We start from the raw sequence: 13353 nt of genomic DNA on the forward strand, positions 1-13353 counted from the left end.
TGTCATTTTGAGATAGCAGACAAATATATAATTTATTTAACTCAAAATTATCAATTATGTATTACTGAAAATGTTCTCGCAGTCACAAAATCAGCCAATAGCGTTGGTAGGTCCAACTGCTTGAGATGACGCTGCATGATGGCATATGCAAAAGTGACAGTAAGCGATGTTTCGCTGTTTTTGGCCCGAGATTGTAAATAACATGCTGCATGCAGTGCAATTATATTCACATATTCACAGGAATCTCTTCTACAGATCGGCAACATTTTTGAACTAAGTTCAAAACTTGTTTAAGCGCCCCTTTAAGCATGCAGTGCAGTCCTTTAGTGATAAACCATTAAGTGAACTCGAGTAGATGGCGTAAAAATCCATGGCATCACAGAAAGCAGCTGCAAGAACTTCAGGGCAGCATAGCTGCTTTTGTTTTCTCTTTCTTTCTTGCTTATTTATAATGCATCTATTGGCAAGAGTACCCATTTTGCTGTTGCATTTGCAGTGTAGTTTGCTAATACAGTTGAACATAGTAATCCACCTTAGCGTCTTTGTAACTCTTCCCTTCCTTTTCTTTGCGTGTTTGTACTTTTGAATCTTGCTGCACCATGTACACTCATCGGCGTGTGTTTTCTGCAGACCTAAAGCTGCCTCTTGTGCTCTCTCTCTAAGTGGTCATTCAAACATTAATACTTTGATATTTGTCCCGTTAGGTCCACTCGATTCGGCTGCACTTTGTGAAATGGTGCCGGCCAGTTCAGTGCCAGTTCTTGCATGTGCAGAACCAGCATGGCCCGACCTTTATGAGCTCTACACTAGCTATCTCTCCGACTGATGTGGGAGAGATAGATAGATAGGGCACAGCCACGCAAGTGACCTTTCTTTCTCCACTAGATTGTTTTCCCGTATTTCTTTCCCCTCTTGGCCTTCCCCCAGTGCTGGGTAGTGCCAAGCTACAAAATTCTCTATTGGTTAACCTCTCTGCCTTTCTCATCTCATTTATTTCTCTTAATTTGCTAGCACTTGCACATTCCACTAGGTCAAACCATAGAAATAGATCAATTGTATTGAGTTAGTTGATATAGCATTCAACTTTCTTAACCAGCGTGAACTAAACAATCAAAAGAAGAGGCACACAAAAAACGACAACATGACTGCAGATATGTAAGCTGCAGAATGTGCAAATTAATTAATGGTGCATATATAGGTTATCCCCATAACTTGAGCCAAGAATATAAAGATGAAAGGCACGTCGGAAGAGAGTTGACCTGAACGCATACTATTCGCAACAGCCTATAGTAACTCAGACATTTTTTTTTTCCGATAATTCACTAATTAATTAAGTTTAATCACCCAACTCTTTAATTATTGGCTTAGGACCCCAAGTATGATACGCAGATTTGTAGAGCACCTTCAGAAACCACCGATCGAGTTGTTTCCTTTACGATATGTCTCATGCAGTCCTTTTTTCCGGGTTGCAAAGAAAGCCCGCAATATATGAACAAAGCCATGTGACGGAGCGCTTGCGCAGTGGTATAGTGCTGCTCTCAACCATGCGTTAGGTGAACAAGGTCAGCTCCCGTCGGACGACGGCGAAAATGCATGCTGCTGGCTGAGCACTGCCGATGAGATAAAGAACGCCCTGCCGCTTCTTCATTGACAGTCACGATGCAGCCGACCTTGTTCACCGAACGCACACTTAATTGAGAGCAGCACGATATCACTGCGCAAGCGCTCCGTCACGTGGCTTTCTTCATATTTCGCGGGCTTTCTTTGAACCCGGAAAAAGGGACTACGTGAGACATATCGCACAGGAAACAACTCGATGGGTGGCTTCTGAAGGTGCTCTACAAATCTGCGTATCATAATTGGGGTCCTCAGCCAATAATTAAAAAGTCTGGTAATTAAACTTATTTAATTTGTGAGTAATGGGGAAACAAAAAAATTGTCTGAGTTACGAATAGTATGCGTTCGGTTCAGTTCACTTCCGACGCACCTTTCATCTTTAAATTTCTGAGCCAAGTTATGTGGGACACCCTGTATACCCACTCTGGGAGATTCTCCAGGAATCAGGTGGCCTAAAATAATAAATGAGGATATATAAAGTCTAAAACAAGTTAAACACAAACCATGAAAACGAAGGAATAAATAACACAAATAAGATATATAGCAACATAGAATCAAACTGATTTTGGGGAAATAAATGTTGCGTTTTTCGTCTGCCTTGTCCACGGCGTAAAATAAAAAATCCTTTTACACCGTGGTCTTATCTTTCTATCTTATTTCGCGCTGTCGTACCGAAATAACTGCATCAAACCACACGCCCCCAATTCACGCGTCTCAATCAAGCCACCGTGCTTTCCCCTTCCACGCACGGGCGTACGCAACGCCGATCGATGGCTATTTTATTTTTATTATGTTATTTTTTCGATAGGGGGATTATTTTCCGTTGAACTGTGAATGCATTTCCCCGTCGACGCTGAACTTCGGCCGGGCAAAGTCCCGCGACGAGACCACAGCGGACGAATTCCCTTCATATATCGGCTTACTTTTCCCACAGTTGGCATCGAAAATTCGCTCGCGAGCTTTCTGATTCTTCTAAAGTGGGTGAAAAAATTAACCTCACAGCAGGGAAAAAATAAAAATGAAGAAATAAAATCAGTTTCGTTTTGTGTGCGCGAAAACCCGCTCACTCTCCACTGCAAGCAGACGATGCGAGAGCCTTCTCGATGCTTCGGCTCGCAACGGACCAATCGCGGAGCGGCTCTCCTGACGTCACCGTCCCACTTTGCCCTCATTGGTTACCGCCGCTCGCGAAGCATCTGGGCGTTTCTAGAAAAGCGCGCGAACGGTATAAATCGCGCGTCGCGTCCCCAGTGCAGCAAACTACTCATTCATTGCAACGAGTGAGCACGTGTTCTGAACAGAACGCAACTACCACAACACAATCGTCATGCCTATCGGCAAAAAGTCTGACGTGCCGGCCATCGGCATCGACCTGGGCACCACGTATTCCTGCGTGGGTGTCTTCCAGCACGGCCGCGTCGAGATCATCGCCAACGACCAGGGCAACCGCACGACGCCGAGCTACGTAGCCTTCACGGATACGGAACGGCTGATCGGCGATGCTGCCAAGGCGCAGGCGGCCATGAACCCGGAGAACACGGTGTTCGACGCCAAGAGGCTCATCGGGCGCCGCTACGACGATCCCAAGATCCAGGAAGACATGCGCCACTGGCCCTTCAAGGTGGAGAACGACTGTGGCAAGCCCAAGATCAGCGTCGAGTTCAAGGGCGAGCGCAAACGCTTCAACCCGGAGGAGATCAGCGCCATGGTTCTGACCAAGATGAAGGAGACGGCGGAGGCATACCTGGGAAAGCAAGTGAGCGACGCCGTCATCACGGTGCCTGCTTATTTCAACGACTCGCAAAGGCAGGCCACCAAGGACGCCGGTGCCATAGCCGGGCTCAACGTGCTTCGCATCATCAACGAACCGACCGCAGCCGCCCTCGCGTACGGACTCGACAAGAACCTGCGCGGCGAGAAGAATGTCCTCATCTTCGACCTGGGAGGCGGAACCTTCGACGTCTCCGTGCTGACCATCGATGAGGGCTCCTTGTTCGAGGTCCGATCCACTGCGGGAGACACGCACCTGGGAGGCGAGGATTTCGACAACCGGATGGTCGAACACTTCGTGCAAGAGTTCCAGCGCAAACACCGCAAGAACCTCAGGGCAAACCCGAGAGCGGTGCGGAGACTGCGCACCGCCTGCGAGCGTGCTAAGAGGACCTTGTCCAGCTCTACCGAGGCGAGCATCGAGATTGACGCGCTTTTCGAAGGCATCGACTTCTACAGCAAGATCACCCGCGCCCGGTTCGAGGAGCTCTGCATGGACCTGTTCCGAAGCACGCTCGAACCGGTGGAGCGTGCACTCAGCGACGCCAAGATGGACAAGTCGCAGATCCAGGACGTCGTGTTGGTGGGCGGTTCTACGCGGATTCCCAAAGTGCAGAAGCTGCTTCGGGACTTCTTCAACGGCAAGGAACTGTCCATGGGCATCAACCCCGACGAGGCCGTCGCATACGGAGCAGCGGTGCAAGCTGCCGTCCTGAGCGGTGACTCGAGCGAGGCCATCAGGGACGTGCTGCTGGTCGACGTGGCCCCGCTGTCCTTGGGCATCGAGACGGCGGGCGGAGTGATGACGCGCATCGTGGAACGAAACACGCGCATCCCTTGCAAGACATCCAAGACCTTTACCACTTACTCGGACAACCAGCCCGCAGTCACCATCCAGGTCTTCGAAGGCGAGCGTGCCCTCACCAAGGATAACCACCTGCTGGGAACATTCAACTTGAATGGCATCCCACCAGCGCCTCGTGGCGTTCCCCAGATCGAGGTGACCTTCGACATGGACGCCAACGGAATCCTGCAGGTCTCCGCTCGGGACATGAGCACAGGCAAGCAGGAGAGCATCCGCATCACCAACGACAAGGGCCGTCTCTCCAAGGAAGATATTGAGCGCATGCTCGCTGAAGCCGAGAAGTTCAAGCAAGAGGACGAGGCGCAGCGTGAGAGGGTGGCTGTTAGAAACTCTCTGGAGTCTTATGCCTATGGAGTCAAGCAGGCAGCTGAAGAAGCAAGAGACAAGCTGTCTGCTGCAGATAAGGACTCGGTGCTTTCCAAGTGTCGCGAGACCATCTCTTGGATCGATGCCAACAGCCTGGCTGAGAAGGATGAGTACGAACACCGGCTCAAGGAATTGCAGCAAGCCTGCATGCCAATTATGAGCAAGCTCCATCAAGCACAGGGGCCCAAGCATAGCTCTACGCCACACCACTCTGGACCCACTGTTGAAGAGGTGGACTAAACCAATGAAATGTAATATAGTCACTCATTTGTCATAGCAGTGTTACTCATCTCTTCATAGTCATTTAATTTATTCCTTGTACATAAAGATTGTTTAGTGAAACACCACAATAAAGGCACATTTTATCTTTGAGACATTGTGCTGTACTTTTTTTTTAGTGATGCTGCAAATAGTGTAATCCCACCTCACCACCATTAATAAACAATGGACACGAGTATTCGTGAAGAACAGTGATCTTAGATTGTGAGGTAAGTATCATCAACTTCAAATATAGCAATGCGTGACAGCTAGGTAAAGGTGAAACATGCTTGAGTGGAACTGGCGCACATAACCAAGCAGCATTTATATGTCGCCACAGGCGCATGCATATGGCAGGACATTAAGCTTATAAATTTGTATCGAAGAAAACGTTAGTTGCAACTAATGCAAGACTTGCTAGTGAAGCAGGATTCATTGTTTAGGCAGTCACAAAAAACATAAATAAAAAAATAACAGCTGGATCGCTCAGGAGGAGGTATGAAGGAAAGGCAGGGAGGTCAAGTGCACGCATAAGTATGTTAGGTGCAGGACACAATTTTTTGCATAGAAAAACAGCTTAATTCAGTTTCTATGCACTTTCCTTTCAATTAATCCAAAATGGATGTGGCTGACCACCACCATTAATTTCTTGTGCAAATGTCATTCAAAATGAGTTCTGTGTTCATCACACTTGCAGCAGACGTAGTGGAAGGACCATGCAAGCCACCCGAATAGCATGAATCAAGTCGACATTTTTGCCACTTATGTATAGAAAGTCAGGCGCACTTCACACTTGGATTAAAATTACTGCAGGAATCCAAGGTCAATAACTTGCTGATGCATGCAGTTTAGATGAGACTGAGATACCGCTTTGTCATTGTGTACTTCTTCAATTTACTGAAGGAAGATCATGTTTAACAGCCATTTTAGAAGGAAAATCAAGAGCCCCCTTTCACATTACCGTGCCCTGCAGAGTAGGGTGAATGTTCAGAATGTAAATAACATTTATTACATTGCAGTGAGCTTCCATATCTCTTAGATGGCACCGAGCATGCGGGTGAAAGCATAGTATATAAAACACAGAAAAGTGAACGGGATGTGGGTAGCGAAAACACCTGATAAGAGCTCTTCCAGCAGGATGACAACACTAGACAATGAGCCTAATAAATGTTGTGCAAAGGGGATGATCGAACAAAATGTGTCATTGGGAGGGTGCTGGCATTTAAAACCTACTGAGCTACCGGGAATGTATAACTTTCAAAAGTTCCGTAAAATCGACTAGATCTGATATAGTCAGTTCATCACACGATCACCAGCTGAAGTGGTTGACTTACTAAGAGATACAAAGAGAAACTAGCAAGTGTTTTTTACAAACAGGAAGACAGCTGTGCAGTGACGAGGGGGTGCTAAAAAGTTTCTGGCTTTGCCACCTCGCATTTAGAGCTCAAACATAAACATGGTACCATGTAAAAGCTTTACACCAAGTTAAGCAATGGTGTAAATGAGAGATGTGAGATTTTCGTAGATATCTTAATTTCAGATAGAACCTGGAATTTTAGAGGTACAAGCAAGTGTCACGTCTGTGGATTTATGGAACATCATGAAATTTTTTCATCTCCAGAGAAAGTCTGCCAAGGACGTGCACACTGAGACCCCACAAACGTTCCAGGAAAACTATCCTTCCTAAAGCACAGTGAAAACCTGGGTTTCTCATTTCAAGACAGTGCATTTTACCATTAAAGATGAACTCCGCAGTGGGTGCCTCACAACTTCAACAGATCCGGCAACAAGCGCTGCTGTCCATAAGCCCATTCTTGAGGATAGGCGAATATCCGCCAAAAAGATAGAACAGTCACTGGACATCTCCTAGGAGCGTGTTGGTTTCATTACTACCAATATCCCATGCATGCACAGGCTTTCAACGAAGTGGGTGCCAAAACCTTTGCACAGAAAGAGGAACGAGTTGAGGCATCCAGAGTTGTTTTGGCCCATTTTGATGATACATAGGATTTTTTCGTGAAAGAGTATGAAACCTGGCTGCACATATATGAATCAGAAACCAAGGAACAGTCAAAGGAATGCTGTCACAGTGGGTCCCCACAACCAAAAAAGTTCCACACCCAGAAATCAGCTAAAAAAGTCATGGTGTCCATTTTCTGGGACAAATACAGCATTCTTTTGGCGGACTACCTGCCTCAGAGCTGATATATAACCGGAGAGTACTATGCCATCCTCTATAGGAGCACTAGGAGGAGGCAGTAAACACGAAACAACGAGAAATGTTGACCAAAGGGATCCTTTTGTAGCAGGACAATGCACTTTTGCACACACCCAAAGTTGTGGCTGCCAAATTGAAGACCTCGGGTTTCCATATGGTCCACTGTACCCCCTATTCACCCGGCCTGGCGCCTTCTGACTACCAGTGATCTGTTTCCTAACTTGAAACACCTGAAGGGTCGCCATTTTGACAACATCGTTGATGTTAAACATGCTGCTGATTGCTGGTTTGACGACCTATCACAAAATTTTTTTTCTTAAATGAAATAGAAAGCCTGAAGCAACGATGTAACAAGAGCACCAGTCTGACGAAGGAATATATGTTGAATAAAGGTGCATGTCACTACAAAACTTTGACTCTATTATTTCTGCGCAAAGCCAGGAACTTTTCAGCACCCCCTCGTAATTAAGTCAGCTTATTATTATAATGTGCATGAAAGCACGTTACATTTCATATTTTCTTAAGGAAGCTTCTGGCATGCTGACGTACACAGACCAACTTTCGTATATAGACAACCACTGCTTCATGATGCTTAAATTTCAATGGCGACACTATATATAGCTCCACCAAGGGGCGACAATCGCGGTGAAGCAGAAGGTGTACCCACGGAGTGTTAATTCTGTTCATGCTACTGAATCCAAACGTATACACCTGCACTTCACTTCGCCTTCTGACAGTTAATTCGGTTTAAATTAGCACTGCGCACAGACTTATATCATGCAAATAAACAAGTATACGAATTACCTCACAAAGGGATGGTGACCCACGGCACACATCGCTGCCTTCCGTGTTTGGAGTCTTGCTGCGGTTTTGCACGAGCATTTGCTAGCATGCATATACGGATTCTTCGGTTGGTCGCTCCTTACAACTGCATGATGCTCGGTACCTGTCTGAGCATACTCATATTCGCGCTAGCCCGCTGTTCAAGCTTACCCTCCTTGCGCTGCTCGCTGCCTTTGCCCAGAGTCATCGTATGTGCCAAGAGGTGCATCTGCAGAAACTATCATGATGTCTGCCCGAATGTCTGGCTTTCCCGCGCACCGGGCGATAGCGCGCGATACTGTTAAAATTCATGGTGAGGGACTGAAAAAAAAATCAACGAAACAAAAGCAGCAGTGGTCGAATCTTAAGGAGCGAAGTCCGTAACACACCTTCGCCTTTCTTATATTAGCGCTTAAACAGACGGACCTGCGCGTACAAACTGAACCGCGCTAAACGCCGCGCAGTTGGTTTCGGAATCCCCAGAGGCTTGATTTGGCTTTACGCGACGTAGTTCAATATTTCAGATTAGTAGTTTTTTTTTCTACAAGAAATGATCTGCACCTTTAAACTCTACAAAAGCGTGAGAACTCTCAGGGCATCGTAAATAAAGTACTATAATAGGCTTTCTACGGCGAGTTTTGATTTCGTTTGCCAGGAGGATAAGGATACTGTGTAGCGACGTCATTGCACGGTATATGGGCAATGTGGTCTCGTGGGTGCAGGGCCGCGTGTTCAGCTGGTCGTTGTGAGAGCCGATGTAGCAGCATAACGTACGACCGAGCGAATTGGAGCGAGCAGTAGCGTAGCAACAGGGGGGGCCGGGGGGCCGTGGGCCCCGGGTGCACGGGGCCAGTAGGGGGGGGGGGGGGGGGGTGTCATATACGTCTGAAGACACCCGAAAATTGTCGACGACATCCTCGCCTTCCTCGACTACACCCGGGGGGGGGGGGGGGGTGACAGCAGAGCTAAGGGCCCCGGGTGCCAGACGACCTAGCTACGCCACTGGGAGCGAGCGTCGAAACGCCGCAATGGCAGGCTCTCACGTGACCACATACTGCTTCATGACGTCGCAACTCGGTAGAAACCTTTAGCATAGAGGAGGCACTGCTCTTACCTTCACTCTTAAAGAAATTTACACCCTCTGGGGCTTATTTTGTACCACAGCAATAGTCGTCATGGTGTCTTGCCCGCATTTCCTTTCTTTAACGCTGCGAGCCCGGTACTTACAAGTCACGAACGGTTTGCGCTTTACCAGCGTCACACAGCATTCTCGGCAGGAAAGTAGCGAGCGCAGAGTTTTCAAGAAAGGAAACGCAAGCAAAGTAGATGACGATTGTTGTTGTGGGACAAAGAGACACCCCAAAGGTTCCAGCCGTTTTAAGAGTGTTGCAGTGAGTGGATGCAGCCTGGCACACCATGACTGGCACCACTTGCACCTTTTCGTTTGTGGTGCCGTGCACCTTTTCTGAATCGAACAAACCTCTTGAGATTGTTTTTCTGGACAACATGAACAGTGCCGTATATGTATGTCGCTGAGATGGAATAAGCACAGTGTTTTCTACAACCTGTTCCACAACACACGTACCAAAAGGTAGCGTAAAAATATTGTGATCAGCACATCACCTTGTGGTCAGCACATCACCAGTACTTTTGGCCGCTTGCGCAATGGCAAAAAGCAAGGCCAGACATTCTCTAGCATGGCCTAGATTGGTTTTCATTTTAGAGAGGCATCTCAACATGGCAGATACAAATCAAGTAATTATTGCTGCCTAATGACATTGTTGTAAAGCATGTAGAAAGGTGTAACAGCTAAAAAATAAGCGATATATATATATATGGAGATTAACACCAAATCTTATTGATAAATACACTACCATTCATGTGGATGCAAAGTCCTGTTCCGTGAGATGGGTGTCTTTTTTTATTAGGGAAAGAGATAAATTTATTTACAATATTATACTAATATTTGTATTAATAAGTAGAAACAACAAGCTGACAAGAGGAGTACTTTGCACTGCAACTCGTCTTGCATTCACTAATAGAGAAATAACCATTGTGTAAGCACATGCTTGTTTGGCAAATGTAGATAATTAATAATGGATTTGTTAGCTCATCAAACTAATATTTACGCAAAGCACAAGCAGTCCTATTGTGCACTCACATATAAACCGATGCTATTCCAACAAGCATGATCATGGTGTCATCCTAAGCAAACACAAACACATGTTCAGTGATTGCGGTAGAGAGCCTGCTGACTTTCGGTTTGTGATCAGTCATGACCCACTGACCAGCTTTTGAAATGCGAAGAGTTTCCTGTAAGTATGGTACTCTCTATAAATATAAGCTTGCCAACAAACCGTCTGTTTCTCATTTCTCACACAAGTTGCTGCTTGCAATGTAGGAGTATGTATATAGCACAGCTGATTGCGAGTCTGCATCAAGATTCAAAATATGATGCAATGCTAACAGGCCCACTCTCTGCAACCTGGAACGTTAAAACAGCATTAACATTTCCAGCTGAGTAAATAGAAAGACACAAATCTACAGAACAATCTACTTTTAACATACAGTCTAACCTTCCTATAGCGAAGTCACATCTGACATGAAAACATTGTTATATACAATATTCATTATAAACATATGTTCTTTGCATGCTATCAGTGAGGAAGATATTGATTTACATGCTTTGGCTACATCATATTACGATGCAAGTACAATCGGCCTCTTGTAATCAGCAGGCTTAATAAATTAAGGAACCAAATTTCAGTTTTCACAGGGGAATAATGTAGCCTGTATAGGTCAAGTGTAAACATATTAATTGCACGAAGCCAAACTTAGATCTGTTGCTGTGTTACACTGCAGCACTATAGAGAACGGCATTGGTAAAGATTGGCCCCACTTATGAACACTTCCAATACTTATGAACAATGCATGCGTGTATAGGCATGGTTTCATTCATTATCTTCCTTCATCTCTCTGTTCTAAGGCTGCCTATTTGTTTGCAAGTACCATCCTGAGTATGTCTGCTTTTACCTTTACTGAATCTAGGTTGGCCTGTTTCTTCTTGACCAATTTTACTCTTTCTCTCTTCATATTGAGGTGAATCAAGACTCTTTGTGGAACAATCAAGCATCATATGGGATATCACTGACCTTAGTGAGGTTAGAAGAACTGGTGAGGCCTATACAGTGCTGAATAATGGCCACGTCCTCTGCTATAGAGGACTCCCAGACAAGAAGCAATGCAGGGTAAGATTCCTAATCCATATGGACATAGCGACACTGACGAATTCTATAACATTAATGAGAGGGTAGCTGTAGTTGTAATCAAAATTAATAAGAGGTATAGATTAAAGACAGTACAAACCTATGCTCCAACCTCCACTCACGATGATGAAATAGAACAGTTTTATGAAGGTGTTGAATTAGTGAAGAGAAAAGTGCAAACTCTATACATTAGTCATGGGCAACTTCAATGCAAAAGTGGGCAAAAAGCAGGATGGTGAAAAAGCAGTTGGCATCTACAGCATTGATTCTGGGAACACTAGAGGAGGAACGTTGGTAGAATTTGCAGAAAGGAATAAGCTACGAATAATGAACACCTTCTTCAGGAAGTGTACGTAGCAACAGAAAGTGGACCTGGAAAAGCCCTAATGGAAAAACAAGAAATGAAATAGATTTCGTACTTTCTGTCGATTCCAGCATAGTGTAGGATGTAGAAGTGTTAGGTAAAGTGCAGTGATCACAGGTTAGTGAGGTCTAGGCTACACCTCAATATGAAGACAGAACACATAAAATTGGTCAAGAAACAGGCCAACCTAGACGCAGTAAGGGTAAAAGCAGACCAATTCAGGCTGGTACTTGCAAACAAATATGCAGCCTTAGAGCAGAGAGATGAAGATGACATAGAGGTAATGAATGAAACCGTAACTAGGCTGGCTTCAGAAGCAGCAATTGAAGTGGGAGGCAAGGCACCAAGGCAACCAGTAGGTAAGCTCTTCCAAGTAACGAATGGCCTAATAAATGACAAAGAATGAAAGTGTCCAACTCAAGAGATCAGATAGAAATCACACTGTCAAAACTGATCAACAAGGAAAAAGTAAGGGATATTTGAAATTATAGTGTGAGAAAGACTGAGAAAACGGGAAAAGATGGACGCAGCTTGAAATCAGTGAAGAAAACTTGACAAAGGACAAGCCAAGATGTATACACTGAAAGATAAGCAGGGTAATATCATCAGCAATTTCAAAGATATAGTAAAAGCAGCGGAAAAATTCTATACTGACCTGTACAGTACCCAGATCAGCTACAATAAATCCATTTGAAGTAGTAATGGACAGGTTACAGAGGCTCTTTCTATAACTAGCAATGCAGTTAGAAGGGCCCTGCAATACATGAAATGGGGAAAAGTGCAGGAGATGGAATAACAGTCGATTTAATCAAAGATGGAGGAGATGCTTGAAAAGCTTGTGGCCCTTTATACAAAATTTCTCAAGACTTCAATGGTTCCTGAGAACTGGAAGAATACCAACATTATACTAAATCACAAACAGAGAGACGTTAAAGAACTGAAAAATTCTAGGCCCATTATCTTACTTCCAGTATTGTATAAAATATTCACCAAAGCATAGTTTCCAACAGAGTAATGGCAACACTTGACTTCAGTCCACCAAGAGAACAAGCTGGCTTCGGGAAGGGATACTCTACAATGGATCGCATCTATGTCATCAATCAGGTAACCGAGAAATCTGCACTGTATAATCAACCTCTCTATATGATTTCATAGATTATGAAAAGGCATTTGATTAAGTAGAGATACCAGCAGTCATAGAGGCATTACGTAATCAAGGAGTAGAGAAGGCATACATGAATATCCTGGAAAATATTTACAAAGATTCCATGGCTACCTTGATTCGATCTCCACAAGTAGAAAGATAATTACAAAGAAAGGGGTCAGGCAAAGAGGCACAATCTCTCCAATGCTATTTACTGCATGCTTGGAAGAAGTATTCAAGCTATTATACTGGGAAGGCGTAGAAGTGAAGATCAACGGTGAATATCTCGGCAACCTTCGGTTTACACATGACAATGTCCTGTTCAGCAACACTGTGGATGAGTTACAACAAATAATCAAGGAACTTAACAGAGAAAGTGGAAAGTTGGTTTGAAGATTATATGCAGAAGACAAAGAGAATTATGAATAGTCTGGCAATGGAACAAGAGTTCAGGATCACCAGTCAACGTCTAGAGTCTGTGAAGGAGTACATTTACCTAGGTCAATTACTCATAGGGGACCCTGATCATGAGAAGAAAATTTTCAGAAGAATAAAAATGGGTTGGAGTGAATATGGTAGACATTGTTAGATCCTGACTGGAAGCTTACCACTATCGTTGAGAAGAAAGGTGTAGCATCAATGCATTCTACCAGTGCTAACATA

At 44.8% G+C, this 13353-nt stretch overlaps 2 protein-coding genes across 3 annotated transcripts in view; one reads left to right on the forward strand and one right to left on the reverse strand.

Annotated features, from left to right (window-relative positions):
- The window catches only part of LOC126518071 (uncharacterized), a 158975-nt gene extending 150377 nt beyond the window's left edge, over positions 1-8598 (reverse strand). The window contains exon 1 of one of the 2 annotated variants that reach the window (XM_055064139.2): positions 8088-8598. In XM_055064139.2, the coding sequence (XP_054920114.2) occupies positions 8088-8161 (74 nt within the window). In that variant the 5' untranslated portion in view covers positions 8162-8598. Of the gene's footprint in view, positions 1-7898 lie in introns of both variants that reach the window. The other variant, XM_055064136.2, reaches the window with a different exon arrangement.
- On the forward strand, positions 2638-4990 carry LOC126518054 (heat shock protein 68-like). Its single transcript, XM_050167913.3, has one exon. It carries the CDS (start codon positions 2945-2947, stop codon positions 4856-4858), a length of 1914 nt encoding a protein of 637 aa, XP_050023870.3. The 5' UTR covers positions 2638-2944; the 3' UTR covers positions 4859-4990.
- Positions 8599-13353: the final 4755 nt, after the last annotated feature.

Source organism: Dermacentor andersoni, chromosome 11 (genome assembly GCF_023375885.2).
Source record: "Dermacentor andersoni chromosome 11, qqDerAnde1_hic_scaffold, whole genome shotgun sequence".
Lineage (NCBI taxonomy): Eukaryota > Metazoa > Arthropoda > Arachnida > Ixodida > Ixodidae > Dermacentor > Dermacentor andersoni.

Coding starts and splice junctions, on each gene's coding strand:
- LOC126518054 (XM_050167913.3), top strand. CDS start 2,945: ATGCCTATCGGCAAAAAGTCTGACGTGCCGGCCATCGGCATCGACCTG.